Here is a 21,849-nt window from a genome sequence, read left to right as displayed (position 1 = left end):
CTGTGTCCTGTAGAATCTCAGTTTACCTGGGATTGGAAAGTCTTAGTAGTATATGAAGCATTTGGGATATAATTTGTAAAACTTTTAATTTTCTAATTTGATCTCACTTTTTACAAGAAGGACTTCAAATGGAAAAGTGAAAATTGTCTTGCATTATAGTACAATTTTGTCATGTATATACTTCTAAGTAGTGAATATAAAACTAGTACTCACCTGGCAAAGTTCTTGTCATTAATCACTTCTTGAATTATGATTTTTTGCAAATTTACCCAAAAAAGGGCGTTTTTGGCTCATTCATAATCTTCAAGTTAGATGTTTGTTGCTTTTCTCATCAAAGTCTACTTTGTAAAATCTTTCTTTTAAGACACACAGAATTACTCTCAGTAAAATAAGTTTCTGAGAGCATCAGTAGGCTTCCTGGGACTCTTGGTCGATTATCTGAGTGCCAGAAGACTTATATTGGCTACAGCAAAAGTGCAATATTTTAATTTGCAAGTTCCACATCTTAGGCATTTTAGCCAATCAGATCCATGTTGCATCCCTCTGCTAGGTTTATAATAGGTAATGAAAATAGTAGTCTCAAGCTTAATATCAAATTTGGGTAATAAGCATTCTTCATTAAAAGGTTTGCATTATAGTGACAGTACTATTAAGTTTTTAATTATTCTTTAGTATAAATGAAGCGGGTAAGAGGGGGAGGAGGGTAAAATCCAGTAATAATTATAAGTCTGATTTGATAATATCTCGTAAAAGGAAAGTTTTTAGATAAATGATGAAGTTGATGTTGCATTTTCTTTTATTAATAGATTCTGGATTGGTTTGTACAAATCTGTTTAGCACTAAAACACATACATGATAGAAAAATCTTGCATCGGGACATAAAGTCACAGGTATGTAGGTGGCTGTTTTTCAACTGAATTGTCTTACAAAGTGATTGCATTCAAATCTTCCTACTTTGTTTATGGAAACATTTCTAATACTGGAAACATTTCTTCAGTCTGCAGGAGATTTATGTATTTGTACAAACAGATGAGGCTGTGAGGTGAAGCTACAGGTGTTACTCATGTATTTATGTGTGGGGACAGCAAAGATTATGTTTGACAGTGTGAAGTAGTGTTTTCTCATATTAATGAAGTAGGAGTTATATAAGTCTGGTGTTCCATAGCAGTAAGTAGCAATGACTTCAGGGGGATTAAATGGTAAAAAACTTTCTTCTTCTCAAAACATGTAGAGAACAAAAAGTGTGCAATTGTATGAATATTTTAATTAACAGACTTCTTAACATTTCTATGTCAAGAATATATTTTTAACCAAAGATGGAACAATACAGCTGGGAGATTTCGGAATTGCCAGAGTTCTGAACAGGTAACTCCTTTTTGATACTGTTTTTCCTCTAACTTAATTTAAATTGCTTTGATCAAGGAAAACACAACCTGTGTGCTTCATGTGAGTTAACCAGTTAACATCTATCCTTATTTTTGTCTCAGTACTGCAGAGCTGGCACGCACTTGCATAGGAACACCGTACTATTTGTCACCTGAAATATGTCAGAACAAGCCTTACAACAATAAAAGGTATAGTAAGGATTTTATTAAACATCTTTAGTAAAAAGAAAAAAAATAAGCTCTTTTATGAATTTAAAGCTGTTCTAGTCAAATGATGGTGAGCATCTATTAGTTTGTCTCTTACCCAAGTAGGTACTGAGCTTCCCTGAAGTAGAAAGCAATGCCATGGAGAGATGACTTAGCTTAATGCTCCAAGCTCTAATCTAGTTGTGTTCTTAATTGGGGCTCTACTTTGGCCTGTCTGCGCAGTGGTTGTACTGCCTTTGTTTATGCGCTACCAAAGTGAAACTCTGTTAAGGATGAAACACAGCAATTTGATTATCTGCACATGTGATGTGCATACAGGGGGGGCTCAGCTTGCTCCAGATGCCTCACTTACACCTTTGCTGCCCTGGCAGCAGCCTGAGCCTGGTAACAGTGTTCCCAGTGTAATTAACGTAATAATTAAATGTTAGTAAGTTACCCTTCCACCGTACCAAGCTGTTGCATTCGTTGCTGTGAGTGCCTTATTATCATTTCCATTAATTTCTTAAGAGATAAAAATTGTTACAATTACTTCCCTTTAATTTCTTATACATGGGGTTTATTATCCTATGGTGTTGTAACCAAATCCTGTAATGAATGAGGGTAAGTTTAGTTGCTGCTAAACAGAATAAATTGACTTTGAGAATTGTGTTTGCTGAATTAGGTGATGAGGGTTTTTTGGATTTTGTTTGTTTAATTACAAGACCTCAGGCAAATGTATATGTTTAAACAAAAAAAGCCTTTGTCCATATTTTGTCTGATTTCTGTGGCTGAGATGGTTCTAAATCAGAAGCCAAAATAGCATAATCTGATTTTCAGGATGGCCTTATTTTGGTTGATGAATTAGTTTGGGGATTTTTGTTTCATTGGGGTTTTGCAGGGTCAAAGAAGTCCATAGAGGGGAGCTTGTGCATACTCAAAAATCAAAAATCCACCCTTTTCCTCTTCAGAGACAGGCTTCAGAGATACAAGTTAACTGGCAATGTTAACCTAGAACGAAGTGTTAAAATAATGTGTTCTCTTTGATTTAGTGACATCTGGGCCCTTGGTTGTGTTCTCTATGAAATGTGTACACTTAAACATGCGGTGAGTAGAAGCTTTGTGTCTATAATACAATAGTGATTTCAAACAGAATTTATTTCTGATGTCATGCAGATATATTTTAGTTGATGAAATGCTTTCATGGTAGCTGTTTGAAAGTTACCTTCAGCATTTTCATCTCCACTTTCTGTGCCAAGCAACACTTTTCATTGATGTTTTGCTGCATGCCAGTCTCTCAGCTCTGTTGGCACTTTTGTTTTTAATGGATTGTATTAGCTGAAAAAAATGTTAGGTGCTATAATAAAGGATACTAGGAATAGTGGGGACATTTGTAGGGTTTTTTGGTTGGTTGGTTGGTTTGGGGATTTTCGTGGTGTTGTTGTTGTTTGGGATTTTTGGTTGGTTGGGTTAGGTTTTATTCCAAAAAAGCTTGAATTCATTGAAAGCTTCATTGAAAATCTGAATTTGTATTCTGTCTTTTTGCAGATGGATTAATGTATTTCTGTTTAGAACAGAAATAGTGCTTATAAAAAACTCCCAATGTGGAAGAGTTGCCTTTTTCAAGTTTTTTTTTCTTCTAGCTATGTGTGTTATAGTTTGAAGAGTATGTCTTCATCATGCATTTTTCAGTTAGGAAGGGAAGAAAATGTTTGGGGTTTTTTCTGTCCTTTCACAGATTTTTTTGTGGATTTTGTTTTGTTTGGAGCTTTTTGGTTGCTGTTTTTGTTAAAAGAAAAAGATTGTAACAACATGAAAATGGAAAGAACTATTTTCAAGGGATAAGAATTTAATTTCATTTCAAGCTTTTGTAATTTCTTCTTGCTTGATCTTTTATGTGGCAGTACTGCTGACAGTGTTTAATTTCAGGGAATTGATGTCAACAATTTGTTTTCTGTAAGCTGGGTGGTACATACTGTTTTCTTTTTATTGTACAAAGGAATTGAACAGGTGTTCTCGGTTACCTGAGCTTAAACTGAAGTCTGAGCATTCCCTTGGATTTCACCCTGAATGAGTGTGAATACCTCACATTCTCTAATTTGTAATGGGGGCTTGCTACAAAAGGCAGATGGCATGTTCTGGTTCAAAGCCTTTGGAAGAGGAGATCAAGCAGATAATTATGTTTTTCCTTAGTTATATATCATTGTCAGTCTAGATCTGGAGGCAAGTAATTACTTGTTAGCAACATTACGTCTCCATAGTATGAAGTACCTGTATTGTGATGTATTTTTAATTGGAATTTTAATTTGGATACTTGGCAACAGATTATTTTGAACTGCTGGTGTTGACCTTGAAAATGTGTGTGTTGAGGCAAAGGAAGGCACACCCTGTTAGCTTGGTTTCCTCATCATCTGTATGTGCAGCCTTGCATGAGGACAGGTGATAAGAGTAACTGTTCTGTTCCTTGTGTGATACAGTTTGAAGCTGGTAACATGAAGAACTTGGTCCTGAAGATAATCTCTGGGCCTTTTCCTCCTGTTTCTATGCATTACTCCTACGACCTACGTAATCTGCTGTCCCAGCTATTTAAAAGGAATCCCAGGAACAGACCATCAGTAAACTCCATATTGGAGAAAAACTTTTTAGCCAAACGGGTTGAAAAATTTCTCACACCAGAGGTATGGAGTCAGTTTTAATTCTAACTTTGCTAATAAAAACATCGTAGGACTTTCCTTTTTCTTTATCTTAGTGTTAGTATATTACATGGAAAACTAGAGTAGTAGTTTTCCCTAGAATAGTTTTCTTATAGACAGGATCAGTTGAGGGAAAACTAGTTTTACAATGGACTGTAAAGAAAAGTCTCAAATTATTAAGTGTTTTGTAGTTTCCATAAGTAAATCCAAAGTGACATTTTCTGAAGTGCTTTGTTTTGTGTGTTTTTCTATTGCATGAGGAATCACTACTGAGATGATTTGTTTAGATATGTATCTTTTAAGAAAATGCTGCTGTCAATTATTTCAGCATTGTTGCTGTATAGAATCCCTTCAATCCATTTTTTGTTTGTAATTTGGAATGGCCTGAGGGCCTGTTGTGGAGAAATTGAGGTGAACTTCGGCAACTACTCAGAAATCGGAAATTAATTATGCATAAAAATTGTATTGATGTTCACATTAACTTTTTTCCTAGATTCTTAGCTAGTTCATAAATGAGATAACACGTGCCACCCATAAGTCAGACTAAATTGCTTTGTAAAATTTCTTGAGTAATTATGCCAAAAATGTTTGAAAATACTCCAGCTCCATATTGGTAATACTAGAGTCTAGTAATACTAGATTCAGTGCATAAAGTTGAGTATTTATTTTTGTGTAATTTACACTAAATGCTCTTAGTTAGATGCTTACTGCTAATGGCATGCTTGTCTGAAAATGAGTTATTCCTAGCTTTGGTCACAAGTACTGTTGACTAATTCTTCCACTCATTTAGCTTATTGCAGAAGAATTCAGTCACAAAATTTTCCACAAGTTTGGACCACATGCTTCACCAGGTAAGTTGATGTCTACACTACTTTTCCTTTCAGCTCTGTCCAGATAGTGTATGTAGTTTTATTCTTTTATGAGGGTTTTTTTGTGTGCTCTCATACCTGACTGTAGGATTTTCAGGACAAAAAGAGAGAAGGAGGAATTTTCTTCCCTCCCCCGGGGAGCTGGACATATGTTGGATACAAATGATGCAAATACAAGCTATGGGTCTGTAATTTAAGGAGACAGTGTAGACTGCAAATAATGGAACTAATTCATATGCTATGATTGTATGACTTATTTTTATCCCTTAGTAATGAAAAATGGCTAATGAGAAGTATGATTTCTTCCAAAAAAAATGTGGGATGCTTCATTAGAGATTCCAAGATAAAGCCCTGGCTTCAGTCTAATTCAGTAAAATTTCTGCTAGTGTTAACAAAGATTAATTCTGTCAAGATGGTGTTACTTCATTTTACTGCATTAGTTTGCCCTTTTTTCCCCCTAGATTTCCTTCCCAGGTATTTTATTTGCCTGTACTTATCGGATGCCCTGGCAAGGGCTTTGGTATCTTTTGATAGTGTTGCTGACCTCCTATTCTGTGGTAAGAGAGCCCTGCTAACCCAGAATCAAATCCACAATATTGGTGTATGTTCAGGAGCTCTATGGGGAAAGCAATATCCCTGAAGGCCATTGAAGCTCTTTTAGAACTCATCTTCTACAAGTGACATTAGCATTCCAGGTTTCAGTTCAGCATTGTTAGTGGGGAAGAGCCTGTCTCTCCATTCCATTCGGAGCCCTCTTCCCTGTGTACATGAGCACTCTGCAGTTAAGCAAGGCAGCTGAGTGAAGTGTCTGTTATACAGCTTGAAGGATTAAGAAGTAAAAGCACAGGAATTGTTTTCTTCTATTTCTTATCAAACATTAAACTTAGACAAGCTAATACATCAGTTTATGTGAACAAAGTGTTAGTAATTTGTTACAGGTTCAGGAGGATGCCCATGCACACCAAACCTGAGACCCAGCTGCGAGTGCAGAGCAAGTTTGCTTTATTGCTAGCAGTAGCAAATAACACATACCAACCCCTGGTTTCTGCAAAGCCACTGGGCAGGCAAAGGACATGGAGAGAGCATGGTGCTCATGCAGGGGGCCAGGCAGGCAGTGCACCTTCAGGGCATCTCCTGGATCCACAGTGTGCATCCAATCCTTGTCACCCCTCCATCCCAGACCCACAGCTCAAGGCTTCTCCTCAGGAGTGGAATTTTTTCAGCTACACCAGAGTGGCTCGTGATCCCACCTCCATGCTAGCAACAGCTCCATTGTGCATTGCTCCTCTCTCACAGATTTAGTTCCCACTGATGGACCAATGCATTGTTTCTCATTCAAGGGTCAAGTTTCCCCCAGTTACACAGTAAAGTTTTCCTCATTGTCTTGTGGATGTGCACAAGTGCAGACCAAATATGGCAGGGCCTCAGACACAACTTTGGTCCCTGACACATGGTTCACCCGTTTTTCTCTAGTTTTGCTTTCTAAGACTTTGGGAAAGAGAAATACCATACACTGGCCAGCCTGGGTAGCTCAAAACCAGGGGATTTTCATTGTAGGGTTTTTCTTCTTTTCAGCTCAAAGACCAGTTCAAGAACCAACACTGACTTCAGTTGCGCCAGCTCAGAAAATTACCAAACCTGCTGCAAAATATGGAGTGCCTTTAACTATCAGGAAGTCTTGTGGTGCACCTAAAAAGCCTAATGAGAAGAAGCCATTGACTAAAATTAGACAGGTAAGAAGCTAAGTTAGTTAAATTGGCCTGTTTTGTTCATACCTTATTCAAATACTGTGCCTTCCTTTTCAAAATGTCTTGGTATGTGGACATGCCTCATGCACCTGCAGAGAAAGTAGAACTAGTAGTTTAAATGCTTGGCTTGCTTCATTATTGATTGTTTGTTTAGTTGGTTGTAATATAATTTTTTCAAACTCCTATTTAGGCTTGGGTTTTAATTCCAAGGCTGAATTACATTTGTGTGTTTTCGTTTGCTTTGTTGGTGTTAACCACTCAAAGGAGTATTGGAAGCCTGTCAGGTATACCAAGATCATTGACACTGGAACCTTTGCATCTTTTTTTCTTTGTTCCAAAATAATTTCAATTTTTTTTAAAAATAGGCAAACTTTTTCTAGCCATTTTACAAAGTGTTATTAGGCAGAGAAACTGTGTCATTGAAAGAGAAGTTTCCCAGATGTAATTTCATGATCTAATGAGAAAGTTTTCTGTATACTAACACAGAGTACTTCTAATCTTTCTGTTGTCTTCCTTGTATTCCCGATTACATCAAACTTTTATTTTCTCTCTTTAATCCATTAATTACTGCATAGTCAGGAGTTGTTTTTGCTGTAGCTAGTTTTGAGCTATGCCAGACAACTAGAACCAAGAGGCTGCTGCTTCAGCAAGAGAACTAGTTGAGATTTTCTTTGAATAAGTAACATGGTTGTTGTAGTGGGGTTCATTTTGGTTGTTTTGGTTTTTTTTCCCCTTCTCCCATGGCACTCCAGGGAACATAGCGCTAAGACCTCTATCCATCTGTGGAAGTTGTTGGTGGGTAGAAAATTGTCCTGGAGATACAAATTATCTGTGAAGTTCAACAGTTATCAGACGTTTGGAGAGAAGCTCATTGATCACACAAGCCTTGTTGGCTCTTGAGACACAGATTGAAAAAGCAAGAAAGGGAGAGTGCAGACTTCTTGTGTGCCCTTATGAAATCACAAAGTTTATGTGTTTTAAGGCTTGGTTGCAAAGCCATCTATGGATCTTGGACATGGGTTTCACCAGCCAGCACTTACCCAACTTACCCTGAGACTTAATGTGGCAGGGGAGAGACTGAGGAAATATCCTTTTCCCACTCCCATGGAAGGAGTCAGTAATGCTATTTTAGAACAGTCTTTCTGTGAGCTGTACCTAGTGATGATACCCCCATAAGATGCAGGATAGAAACAGTGCCTACAAATTACAATATAAATTTTCTTCTCTGAGTCTAAGCTTGCAGCTCTTAGCTGGCTTCTCAGAGGAGTGTGTAACAATTGTCTCCTTTAATCAGTAATACTACATTAACATTATATTGTTACAAGTCTCTAAAGGTTTCCAACATCTGCAATACTTGATTTTAAATTATCCATTTGACAGGATTGCATATTGTCAAAAGAAAGAGCTTCACAGTGCTGTGAAGCTCTGTGTGTTCTAGTATGGTCAGAAAAAAAAAGCTTTAAAAGTAATGATGGCTTTTTTGAGAAGATTAAACAACACATTTTGTTAACTATAGCTGCCTCTTTAACAGGTATTCAGTGGTGACTGTGTTGTCATAGGTAACAAGAAACTTTGTTAAGAGTTGGAACCAAGTGAAGTATCAAGCAAAAGACCCCCAGGACGACCATCTAAAAAATAGAATCTTAATATCTAGGCCCCCTCAAAGAGTTTCTATAAAGAAAGTATTGTAATGAAGAGTGATACTACCAGAGAAGAAAAATGAAGACAAAGAAGATTTAAAAATCATTGCCTTCAGGTTTTGAAGAACTTTTAGTACAGGATGAACAAGTACCCCCATATCTTAGCAGTGCTTTTCACTTCAAACCTCCTGAATATCAAGTATTTTAAACCCCATTTAGTGCACACTCAGTTGTGAATTAAGAATATGTTTTCTGATAGAATTTTTCTCTCGTTCTGGCATCATGCTGTCTAATTCGAAGTTTCACCTTTTATGCTGGCATTTCCAACCCCATTGATGAAAATTATTCCAGTAGAAAAAAGGAGCAAAAATGTTTGGAGTGTCATGAAATCATCTGTTTTCAAACTGAGCAAAAGCCAAGTCCACAGAAAGAATGACAAAATACGATTTTCAAACCTTTCCTCCTCATCTTTTTTTGCCAAACATTATATAGCAGCGATTTCTTTTTTTTTTTTTTAATCTTCATGGACAGAAATTGGATCAATAACCCATCTTGACAGAGACTTGACAGAGTAATGGCTCAGTAATAAATACCAAATTATATGCTTATTTTTCAGGAACCTTCAAAAAAGAAAAGGTTAGAATTGCCTGAAAAAGAAAAGCGCCAGAGAGAGCAGGTAGACAAGAGTCTTCAGATTTTTCTTAATTCCCCCATAGAAATTTTCATGAAATACCTTGTGGTGTGGTGTGTAAGAACATGCAGTAGTTTCATTTCCCAGTTCCTTAACGTGTTTAATCCTTACACATTGCAGATCAGTTTACCGAAGGCAGATGAAATGAGAAGACTGGAAAAAGAAAGGGTAAAATATGTTTCAAATGTGTTAAGAGTGAAGTTCAATTTTTACTTAGTGGTTCCTTGAATTTTGTTTTCCTGTATTGTTTTCTCCTTCAGATGGAACGAATAAACAGAGCCAGGGAACAAGGATGGAGGAATGTGCTTGGTTCAGGTGGAAGTGGTGTTAAGGTTGGCAGCAGATGCAGAAATGTGGTGCAGTGTGCTCCCCCCCCCACCTTTGATTGTGTGAAATGGTCTTCTCTTTTCAGAAGGATTTGCTCTTGGAGGTCAACTCTTGAGGCTGTCCATTATAAATTTGTGGATAATTTGAGATAGACTGTAACAGCTCCTCCCTGGCCTTTTGGAGATTACATGCAATTTTCATTTTTAATGTTTCTAAATTTCTGAATCTCTTCTCTTTCTGCTAGTAATGGTTTTCACGCACCACTTTCTTATTTCTATACCTGCTTTTGCTACTTTTCCTGTGCTGAGTGTATGCATGAGCAGCTTCTTTCACATTCAAGTTTGTTCTTAATTTTTTTTTCACAGGTTTTCATATTATAGTAATGGACCTCTTTCCCAGTATTAAATACTTGTTTCTAAACATTCCTTGTAATTTAGCAACATAAGTGTTTCTATATATCAATAAGGTGTTCAGGAGGGGGGTAAAAATTTCTGAGTAAATCTAATTATTTTTAATGCAGTGTGCTGTTTAGCCATTCACTTTGTACATAATTTAATCTGATTCCCATGACTGTTTCCTTTTCCCTATTTGGGCATGTCATAGTTTTGCGGAAACGTAACTGTCCTGGAAAGTAATGTCATCAATTTAGTTGATTATCAGGGTCTGGGTATCAGACAGAGCCAGTATAGGAATTTAAGTAGTATGATGGTAAGTCTGTCTGACAATAGAAAGTGGATTGAAACACAGGGATTTGTTGTGGTGAAAATACTGGGCGTAAACATCTTCAGTAGGGTTTTTGTAAACAAGCTTTGAGCAATGAAGTCAAAATGGATAGAGGTTTTATTACTATTCTCTGTACAAAAATGAGGAATACACAAACACCAACCAGGTTTCAGTAGCTGCCTACTAAATATTTCCTTTCAAAATAGATATCACCTTTGGATGTGTGCCACACATCATTATAAATAAAGCTTAAATATAAACACAAACTTAAGCATACCAGACTTTAAAAACTACAAAGTGCTGATTTAATGGAAAAGTAAAAGGAAAAAATGTAATTTGCTTCCTATGTTGTCCTCCTCTCCTTCAAGATCAAGCTGGCAGGCACCAGTACAAGCTCCCATACAAACAACATGGCATGCATGCATCCTCACATTTGGACGAGAGCTGCGTGTGTTCCTGAACACAGTGTTTCTGATTAACTCACAGTTTTACTGTGAGTGTATGAGCTGTTCTGTTGTAGCTCCAGATGCCTTGTTAGCTGTATTCTCAATTATCTAGGGAAACTGAGGCCAGTGAGTGTGTTTGTTTTCACCAAGTGTCACTGGTGTAAAACATCTTGGTAGGTGGAAAAATCATTGAGATATCTTCTTCAAATTGGGTAGTTGAGTGTAAATCATACTGCAGGCTGCTAGTTTGTCATCATTTCGGGTTTCCATATACTATTATAATATTCTTGACTTAATTATCTTTTTCCTTTCTCCAGCATGCAAGGACTATATCCAGCAACTCCCTGACAGTGCCGTTGAATAGCATTGTTCAAGCTTTCCAATAACACAAGCCAAACAGCCTCTTACAAAGGCACAACAGTCATGCACTGCATGATTCTGCCCTCTTTTATTTTTGGTCTGATTGCTGGCACCTGTTTCTGAGGAAAAGTAGAGACAAACGTGGCAAGTGTTTGGCTTTGGGTTTGTGGTTCTAGCAAGTGCTGTAACTTTTCTCTAGACTGTTCATATAACATATAATTTGCCTGGAGAATGATGATCATTATCTAGAATTTCTTTAGATTTTGGAAACTGAACTCTAATAATAATGATACATGAAACCTTGAATAGTGTCTAAAGTTAAGACTTTTCCCTCTATTTGTAGAAATCATAGTCTTGTATAGTTACTTTTATTCAGACCAACAGTCTACCTGCATATTTGTTTGAATGCCTAGAAAATCCTTGATTTAGTACTCTCATCTGGATTATGGGGAGCCATTGATGGTACTGAACAACTGAAACTCAGAATGTGAGATAAATTCCATTGTCAGATACAGTGTCTTCAAGAACTTCGAAACAGGCAGTCTTAAACCTGTCACATCTGTACTCACCTTCTGGATTTATATTAAATACTTCAGACCACTCTGGAAGGTAGATTGACACTGTAGGTGAAACAAATTTCACAGATTTACTACCATGGGCTGTTTGACTGCTTCCCCCAGGCATAAAGGAAACATTTTTATGCATGTGCTGACAACCTTAACCTTGTTTTGCCAGTTTCACATTTTCTGCATCCATCCTTGACTATTACTGTACACTGCTGCTTGAAACATTATTTTTTTCATTATTTTCACTTGAAATTTCTGCAGGAATTCTAATGCTTTGAGAATGACAGGTCTAATTTGCACAGAGCAGTGCCTTGTGGTAGGTGTTCCCCTGATCTGAGCTTTAGTAGAGAAGCATCTCAAGTCTAGTGATGGAAATAAAGTGACAGGCTGGGTGGCAGTGGGGGTTCTCAGATAAATCTGCACATAGTGCCATTCAGCAAACTTAAAACTGTGCTCAACTGTTTCCAGCTTCATGAAAAAGAATGTGTGTTTGACAATAAGTCACTTGTTACTAATTCAGTTGGAATGTATCCCTTTTTTTGCTAAAAGTTTGATTTTGGCCATGTAATATTACCTATCTCTGTTTACACTTCAACAATCATTTTCAGTGACATCCAAACTGTGTGAGAGATGACTCATGTATAACTGTACTATTTTTAAAGGAAGCTAAAGTGGTGTTTTATTCTGGACTCCTAATAAAAAAAATAAAAATTATCTGTCTTGTAATTTGTTAAAATAGGAGCATGCCAGGGATAAAACTAGGGCCAATTTATAATTGTTGCAGAATATGTTAGTATTATTACTTTGCTGAAGAGGTAAAAATTGGAAGAGCCTACTAAAAGCAGGATTTGTGATTTCCACCCTACCCCTTTTGGTTTCCAGGCACCATATTATGTCGGTGGAGGTGGTGTTGGTCCTTTTCCTGTGTCTTCCAGAGGACGCTACGAACACTATCATGCTATTTTTGACCAGATGCAACAGCAAAGGGAAAATGTCTTCCGAATAGCTGAAGAGAGGGAAGCCAAGTTGAGAGCTAAACTACAAGACCGAGGAGTTGTTGAAAGGTATGGCTACCTTCCATTAGAAGCTACATGTGTTCTGCTTTAGATGAAAGTAATGAAAGTTACTGTACATATTTATCTACAGAGGAATTCCACCTGGAACACGTCCAGGAGTTCCTAAGGGACCTGCAGGTCATCACCATTTACCCGATGTTGGTGCAGTTAGGAAAAAAGTGAAAAGATTGAAGGAGGTGTCTAAACAAGCCAATACAAACAGGTTGGACTATGATAATCTGTCAGTCTGTTAGATTCTTGTTCTGTGTCTGGTTTCATTTAGTAGTTGAGCATGTCTCAGAATCACTTCTATTCATTGGTATTGTGCTGTCTGTTTGTGTGTTAGACCCTCACAGACCACAATTCTTTTAGAGCCAATGGAGATCTTGGCTTTTCCAATAATGGAAAAAATAGTTTACTAAGCAATTGTACCTAAAGTAGATTTCAGACAAAATTGGTGGCTTCATGTGGTTGCAGATAACAGCATAAGCCTCCTCCTTTGCTTTGTTCATGGTTTGACTTTTTGTGTTACCTGACAAGATGCTTCTTTCTTCCATCATCTTATTCTTCCTGCCTTCTCTGCACCTGAGTGTCTGTAGTATTGCAAAGCATCTAGATTGATCCCAGAATTCTTGGTGGAAAACTTCTAGGAGCTTTCTTCATTGCGATGTGAATGCCAGGTGCTGTAATGGTGTACAACCTCTAATTTGGTATTCAAATAGTGAGTTAGAAGACCTGAGTCTAATTACTGTAAATAGGATATTTTTATATATAAAAAGATTGTAAGCAAGTACTGATTTTCTTTTTAATGTTTTCACTCTTTCAAATAGCTTCTTCAAAAATTATTTGCTCTCCTTTAGATCTCATAATATTGCCCAAGGAACTCTGTCTGCAGCTGTGACTAGGAAATGGGAAAATACCATTTTCTCGGAAGTTTAGTACTGTGAGCATTACTAACGGACTTTCCTAGAGGCACAAATTTTCTCCTTTATTATTTAAACTTCTGCAGAGCCAATCATGTGTTCCATGAAGGAAGAAATAAAAGAAGTTAATGTGAGAAAAAGGAAGTGGCCAAAGAAACCATTTATTCTTGTAAACTAAATTAATTCAATTTTATGTTCTAATATAATATGTATTTGCAATTATAGGTTTTTTGCTATTTTAAAATTTGCAGCAATAACATCGTGCTTAACATTGATATTACATTTCTGAAAGGTCTGAGGTATATTTTGTATTCCCTATAGTAGGTTGGACTGTAGTGAGATAATTAAAATTCTACCTGGTACAACCCAGTACTGGAAGGCATCTTTTGCCAGCAGTAGTTAAATGTATTTCCTCCTCTATTTATTCTTAGTGCTTTGCACAGTCCCCAACTCTTGCCTAGATTAGGAAGCAGTTTGACTCATACATTTGAAAATATTAGATTATATTTGTCTGTACCTGGATTAACTGTTTTAAATGCTTTAAAATGGAGAGAAACTATAGCAGAGTGCTGCAAATAATAAATAACACAGACTGGGAAGAGAAAACAATTCAGCATTTCTCAAATACATGAATTTGGAAGCACTCAATGAAAACACTGTCCCAGAAGTTTCAAAATAGGTAGAGATTTGATTTTTTTTCTCTTTATAAACTGGATTACTGTTAGCTGTAAATGGAGGTGCTGTTTCTTAGCATCTTAAATGCATTAAGAATTTTTATGTTACTGAGAAGCAATTTTATTATCATAGCCAGCCTAGCTGTATTTCCATCCTGGACTTAATTCTTCCTGCTGAAGGCAAGTGATCATGATGTTCCGCTCAAAGAAAGAATTTAAATAACAAGAACTTTGTTAAAGGTAGTCAATTTAGGACACATATTGAAGAAGATGAGAAATCTTCAAGTTGAAGTCTTTCATTGTACTACAACTTTTGTAAAGCTAAATGTATTCAGTGTCAACAGTGTCTCAGGTAGAAGTGAAGCCCAGAAGAAATCTAGTTGAAATGTTTTATGAAAATTAGTTGCTCATCTTTGGAGTAAGAAAAACCATTTTTATAAAATTGTGAGATAGGACGTTCCTGTGAATTTAGTTTGAGACAAATAGGACTGTCTTGGGTATTTTTGGAAAGACCTCTCCTCCAACACCGTAAGGTTCATGATGTGTGGCAGACTTCAGCTGCATGACAGGGCTTTGCTCAGATTTCATATCCACCAATTGAGTTCATATGTAGTTAAAAGGTGGAGTAAAAATCTTTTGGTGAATCAGGTATGTGTACACAAGGATTGACAAGTGTTTGTTTCTTTACCAGTAACATCTGTGTGGATTGTCTTGCCTTTTTAGAGCAGTGTTTGTTTTATTGTGTCAAAGTGGTTTTATCTCTGCCTTCCTTTTAACGAATTGTAGCATCTGGAAAAAAATTCATTTCCTTTTTGATTGAGGGGTGAAGGGTCAAAATAATAAAATGGGAGTATTTTATTAGTGTGCTAATTATTTATGAATTACTAGAGCTTCCTGTATTTCAAAAGGATTCTTTCTTTAAGTGCCTCAGTCTAATGGGTATTGCTGTCAGCATATTCCAGTTTCTTCCTGACTGTTGCCAAACCCCCAATTGTCCTCAGTTAAAGGAGGTTCAGGGAACCTTGGAAAGGCCTCATCATTCTACCAGTTGTAGAATATCTTAAACCATTTCTCAGTGTTTTGGTTTTATTTTAGTACTTAACTTCTCTGGGTCTACTTCTAATGAATTTGTCAGAATCTGGTTTCTCTGTGATATTATAAATGTACTCAGACTGTTGCAGGTTGCTCAGTTATGGTAAACTAAATGTCTTCCCAAGCAGGTCCCTGACCTGGGGTGAAACTTGTTAAAAAACAATCATCTTGTTATGGCTAATTCTAGGGTAGGAAAATTCCTTCATGGACCCTTTGAAAACAAACAAAAAATGTCCCCCAAGATTCTCTAAAAGGAATTGCAAGAACACTGAGCACTGTAGTAATTCCCTAAGTGGCAGAAACTCTTACTGCAAATATAGACAGTCTTGAAAGGCTGTCACAGTACTGACCTTACTGATTGGCTCATGTGATGAGTTCTTGCTCATCTCTGAAGGGAAATCTTGAAGGAATCTTCTTTCTCACAAATCATAACAGTAATGAAACAAGCTGAGACACTTCCAGAAACAATCATACCAAGACTGTGTTTTGACATTCATTTTTCTTTCAATGACAAGGATCTGGAAGGACAACAATACAGTGGTTTGGATTTATTTTTTCAGTAGTTCTTCTCACTTTTAGTAAGCTTATTTTCCTCCATTTTGTGCAAGTGTGATCTGTATTTTGACTGATGAAAGGCATTTTTTGAAGATGTCTTACTCATATAAAGTTACTTTTTTCCCCTGCATGTTCTAGTTAGAATAAGTGCAGGGGGGAGGACAGTGGGGGTGGTGTGTTTACAGTGTCATATTTCAGAGACTTTCATCTTGCTGTGTTGAAATTACTCAGGCAAAAAGGATGGATAGCTGCAGATAGAGCAAAGCAAGTTGAAGAATTCTGGCAACGAAAGAGAGAAGCCATGGAAAACAAAGCTCGAGCTCAGGGACACATGGTATGAAATCTGGTCTTCCTGTGTGTATTACTGTTTCAGCATGCTTTGTGAGTCTTTGAAGTAGCATCATAAGTGAAATGCTGACTAAATATTTTCCTTAAGTGTTGAAAAAACCAGAGGGAATGGGAGATAAGTTTTCTGCATTTTCTTGCTAATTTTGATAAGACGTAACATAATCATGTAGTACATTTCTCATTACTTCAAGCTTATTAACAAATTATCTTTGTTTGCGTGTGTCTAACTTGCTATTGTCAATTTTAGAAGATTCTTTTACATTCTTTTTCTGCTTATGCTTTAGAGTCTTGGTTAAAATTAAACTTCATGTTATACAGCTTGAACCAAAAATGAAGTTTGATTAAATTGATACAGCTAATGATCAGACATAGTGGTGCATGCTAGGGAAACACATTCTGCTTATTGAAAAGGTATTATGAATTCATCCATATCTGTCAATGCTGAATCTTGTAAAACCTTTACTCTTTACAAGTTAAGTAGAAGATAGTATCATAAAATGTTTATGCTTATGGTTCTAAATTCACTATTCCTTTAGGAAGTTTGTTTAAAACATATCTTGGAAATGACTATGTGTTTTGATAACAAGGAGGGTTTTGCATCTTGGGTGCTTCTCTACACTATTCATATGCAATTCAGTGACATTATCTTTGTCAGCTGCTGAAATTGAACTGACTGTGCTGGAGTAGCAGTGAGATGAGACCAACAGCAGATTTATAGCAGCATCTCCTGAGTTATACCTGATAATCAGATGATGATTTAAAGCCAGGTCCTAATGTCGGGGATTATTTCACTTACAGTGAACAATTTTTGGTGCTTTGATTCACTGCTTTCATGGCAAAGTATCCTTAGATTAGTATTTATGCTGTAAAATTAGTCTACCTCTCTAAAACTATGGTTCTGTTTTTTTAAAACCTTCAAGACCAGTAAGTAATTTTGAAAAAAAAATAAAAGAGCAATTCTTGTCATTACCTCTTCTTGGGCAAGTTGTTGTTAATACCATTCCCTCTTGTAAAGTTGTTAGCAGCACCAGTACTGCTTCCATTTTGTTCTTGATTTTGTTGGCATTGATATGAATTTATGAGATCAGTTAATTTAAGATACCCAACTATTCATGTTAATGTTTTTCAGTTTTCTCTAATGTGTTCAGTGAGCCTAAATGTTTTAATCTTAGATGGTTCCCATAATAAAACAGGGAGGTTACTGAACAACTGAAGTAACTTCCAGATATTTATGACTTATAATTTGAGGCCAGAGTACCAAGTCCATTTCTGGATTTGTCATTGAAAGTGGAAGTTATCAACAGCTTCCTTCTATTTGTGCAGGAAATTAATTTGACTAGCTGGCAGTTGTTCTCATATGGGGATGGGACTGTTGTTTGGACAATGTTGATCTGAAAGGAGAAATCATCAACTAATAGTCAGCCTTTTGTCTGATGACTGGCACTAATTTACCCAGCTTCTATAAATATAATTGCTGTCAATTTTAATTTTCAACTGACAGTCTAAATTTGACTCAGTAGTTGAGTTGATGGTACTTACAGACATCTGTTTTTTAAGACAGCTGCTGACCTAATTTCCTACTTCACTGTAGCTGTGTGGCATTGCAAAAATGAGTCCTGGTCTTTCAAAATTTAATGTAGCAGATGAGTAAAATAAGCAATCTACAAAGAAAATCAGTTCTCAAAAATCTTGCTTCCAGTTTCTTTCTTAAGAGCAGTGATATAAATCACCATCAGAGATGGAAATACCTAAAATAACTTCAGTGCTAGAACCAAGAACAAGGAAATTCCTTCAATAGCGCCAGTAAGCTTTTGTAAAGCTCAGGAACATGTATTAAAAAGTTAAAAATAAAACCAAATATTTTCTGAAAACATGAATATGGAAAATATTCTTTTACATTTTCTATGGCTTAATGCTCAAGCTGAAACCAGCATTCATGGGGCCCTTATGAATGTATAGAAACTACTCTTCCTCAAAATTCCTTAATTTGTTCTCTGATCCCCTGATTGCTAAACCACTGAAGTGCAGTGGTGTGCTATTTCCTTGAGCTATTAATTTTTCTCAGTCTGAGAGATTATTTAACCAGAATATTTGGATTCAGTCAATAACCTCACTGGAGTATTTACTTACTGATGGTTCTCTGCACGCAAGCTTGAGAAGGCCCAAGCCCCAGGCATTTTATGGAGCAGAAGGTCAATCATATGTTTGTGTGCTTGCTGTCTTTATTGTATGTTGCACTAACAAATCAAAGAATTTTTAACCTATTCAGAAAAAAAAACAAAAAGTGGTATGTCATTAGTAAAATAATTAAAGTATTATTGATTTTCATCTAAGCAGAAAACATGAAGTCAAATGATTCTTGTACTGTTCTGTACAGAACTTTCTTAAAGGTTGAAATCCTTTTGGTGACAAGTCACAGAGTACATCACATGGACCAAGTCTGTATGCTGCCTGTGTATTAGACATTTAGCACAGCTTGTTAGGTGTAATGAGTATATTTAAATGCTTTTTAAAATTTTTGACTCATTATTGTTAAAAAAGCTTAATCTAAGAACATTAAAAGATTCCACTTTTTAACTCAGCAATGGCAGAAATCTCAACCCTGTGCTACCATTTTTATATAATCCAGATGTAGAAAACTCATACCCATCACAATTTAGGTTTTCTAACCTTAAGTTTCTATGAGAAAATCAGAATTGAAGGGAGACAGCAACTATATTCTTAGAGCTCTTATCTCTCTCTTTGGCTGCTCAGAATTTTTAGTTACTGCTGTCATATGTTTCATGTAAGTGAAAAAGGTTTATTGGTTAACTTCAGAACATCTGCAGATCTTTGATGGATTTGGTTTCTTATAAGTGAACCGTATTGGATAAAGCAGATAATTTTACTGCCCCAGCCACCTTAAATTTGATACCATTAAATGGCAAACAGGGTACACTGCAAAACCTGGCAGATACCTATGGAGGCAGGTCCATTTCTGCAAGAGGAAGGAAATCCAGAAACAAGGAGGAAGAGGTATGCTTGCTGCATGTTTGCCACTTTGCTCGTCACAAAAATAGCACTATTTTGACCTCATCTGTGCCTAGTTTCTCTGCATGATTCCGTCTGTGTAACAAAATTGAAGGACTTTCTTAATTTTTAGGAAATAATTTTAGGAAATCAGTTAATGTACTAAAGTTTGGGTGTGTTTAATTGTTTTTGTTTTTAAAATAATCAAAATAGTAGTTGCTTACATCAATCTTTCTCAGAGTGGTTCTTGAATTTGATACACATAAGTTTAGCTATATCCTAATCCTGTTGCGATAAATGCAACCTTTCCTAGCTTTCAGTAATGTAAAATGTAGTTATAATTAATACTGATAAACATACATTTTAAACATACATTGGAATTTCATGAGAATTTTTCTGGAGATTAGTATATGCTGGTGGAGCGATAACAATAATGTTGGGGGGTGGTTCACTCATTTTATTTCTTTGTGGTATCTGATATATTTTAAGTTAACCTTACTGGAGAGAGTTTCCATAGAGCTGAAACTTGTTTCATTTCTTTGTGTTAGGAATATTTGGCAAGATTGAGACAGATCCGGCTACAAAACTTTAATGAACGTCAGCAGATTAGAGCAAAACTTCGTGGAGATAAGGTTGGTTTAAAAATAATACTCAATACTTACGGAAGTTGAGTGTGGGGTGTGTTCTTATACCTCTGGGGGAAGACTTTTGTTTTAGGCAGTTTTATATAGACATATATTTTAGACAGTATATATTGTGAAAAAAACCTGGACTTCTAGAGCATCAAACCTTTCTTGCATCCTCACCTGCAGAACATGGAGCAGTGATGAGGGGTGGCAGGTGAGAGCCCAGCATTGTAGGCTGCTTTCCTTGCAACAAGAGGCACATTCCTTTTTTCCTGACTTATTAAAGCTTCACATCTTTTAAAACCAATCCTCCCTGAAAAACCAAACAAATAAAACCCCCACTGATCTCAGAGACTAAGCTCTGTTCAAGTAAACATTGCGTTTAAGCAAGGAGTTAGTGAAACTGACCCATGTTAGTCGTATAGTCGGTTAAAATATTCTGAGTAGGCACTCATATCACACAGTGTTTAAATACATGCACTGATGATAATTCCATGAAGACTTTCACTTTGCAGAGTGAAGCTGCCAGTTCTGACGGACAGGACTCTAGTGAGGAAGCAGAACTGAAACGCAAGAAGATAGAAACACAGAAGGTAAGCGTGGAGTGGGAGGAGATGGAAGTTACTGTTGTCAAATATGTTTTATATCTTGGGAATGTTCTTATATTTCATCTTGCTATCAATAGTTTGTTCATGTGTCCACTACAAGGGGAATGGGGTGAGTTTAACTGTATAGAGCAAATAACTGTGTTCAGCTGCTTTATCTTGGTAATTTTAAAACACGCTGAGACATCCTTGCTAGTCAATGATCTTCTGTATCCCAGTCTTTGAGAATTCTCTCTAGGGTAGCTTTAGTCCTAATGGCAATTTGGTATAACTAAAACAGCATTTTGAGACTGAAGGGGTAAGGGAGATATACCTTAGACTGTCGTAGGAAGGAGACCTGGACACCAGCTGGTTCATCACAGGTCCAGTTTATTGAAGAAAGCATCAGACACTTATACAGCAAATAATAAGCTTATGAATATTCTGTAAGCCAAGCAATCTATTGGTTAAACTATACCATGAACTCTTCCTCATTCCTTAGGGGTTACATCTCTCTTTTCTCATGTCTCTTTCACTGTTTGTTGTCCTAATACAGCTAGGCCCAAGGACACACTATCTTTGCAGGTGCAGGACTTGGAATTAGCCATGGTTTTGTACTTTTCCAGTCTCTTTTCAGCTAAATTCCCAACATTAGACAACCCCTTTCTTTTAGTTAAAGAATAAAGGAAGGCCAAACTCCTTAAATGGGCTGACATGGATTATGTGTGTATTGGAATATGAGTTTTATAACCCTGTGATGAGTTACATTAAAACAAACACATTTCATAGAAATACAGTGTTTAATTAGAACTTTATTCCTTGTGGTGATTTAAAATCAATAACTAGTTCACAATACTATAGATAGCAACTATTGCTCTTATCTATTCTATGAAGTTCCCTCCACCATCTGCAAAGTAGTGTAAAAATGAGCTGACCCTATGCCTAACCTGAAAACTTGAGGTGAAACAGCAAGTGAAGCTTTTTGTGTATGAGTAAGTTTGTAAAATTTAAACATAATATTTCATATTTTTTGATTAATGCATTTGTCTTCAAAGATAATTTTAAGTAGAGTTTCTAATTTTACATTAGTCTGTTTAAGATTACTATGTATACTAAAAATAGAACCATGCAAATCAAGAACTGCAATTAAATTTTGAGGAGTTGCCATTATTTCAACATAGATCATCAGTTATATATGTGTGGTGATTTTGTCAGTGGAGTCCTCCTTTCATAGTCTATATAGTAGTGAGAGAAAAGGAGATGAGTAATCCAAGAATATTCCTTCTTAAAATGTTCCATGAAATAGGCTGCTGATGATTTCAAGTTGATCTTTTTTTGCCTGTTTACTGTAG

The 21,849-nt window shown here is 36.4% G+C and overlaps 1 protein-coding gene across 15 annotated transcripts in view; it reads left to right on the top strand.

The window, feature by feature from the left end:
* Positions 1-21,849, top strand: part of NEK1 (NIMA related kinase 1) — a 42,301-nt gene that overhangs the window by 5,827 nt on the left and 14,625 nt on the right. For 4 of the 15 annotated variants that reach the window (XM_074541226.1, XM_074541224.1, XM_074541225.1 and 1 more), the window contains exons 5-20: positions 807-890; positions 1,298-1,365; positions 1,488-1,574; positions 2,621-2,675; positions 4,046-4,246; positions 5,052-5,112; positions 6,706-6,863; positions 9,135-9,194; positions 9,330-9,377; positions 9,470-9,541; positions 12,514-12,695; positions 12,778-12,909; positions 16,162-16,264; positions 19,210-19,293; positions 19,836-19,919; positions 20,414-20,506. In XM_074541226.1, the coding sequence (XP_074397327.1) occupies positions 807-890; positions 1,298-1,365; positions 1,488-1,574; positions 2,621-2,675; positions 4,046-4,246; positions 5,052-5,112; positions 6,706-6,863; positions 9,135-9,194; positions 9,330-9,377; positions 9,470-9,541; positions 12,514-12,695; positions 12,778-12,909; positions 16,162-16,264; positions 19,210-19,293; positions 19,836-19,919; positions 20,414-20,506 (1,572 nt within the window). The other 11 variants (XM_074541227.1, XM_074541228.1, XM_074541232.1 and 8 more) reach the window with 11 other exon arrangements.

The sequence above is a fragment of the Zonotrichia albicollis genome, chromosome 5 (genome assembly GCF_047830755.1).
Source record: "Zonotrichia albicollis isolate bZonAlb1 chromosome 5, bZonAlb1.hap1, whole genome shotgun sequence".
Taxonomy (NCBI): domain Eukaryota; kingdom Metazoa; phylum Chordata; class Aves; order Passeriformes; family Passerellidae; genus Zonotrichia; species Zonotrichia albicollis.
Note: the sequence above shows the minus strand (reverse complement) of the source record. Positions and strands in the feature narration are given on the sequence as shown.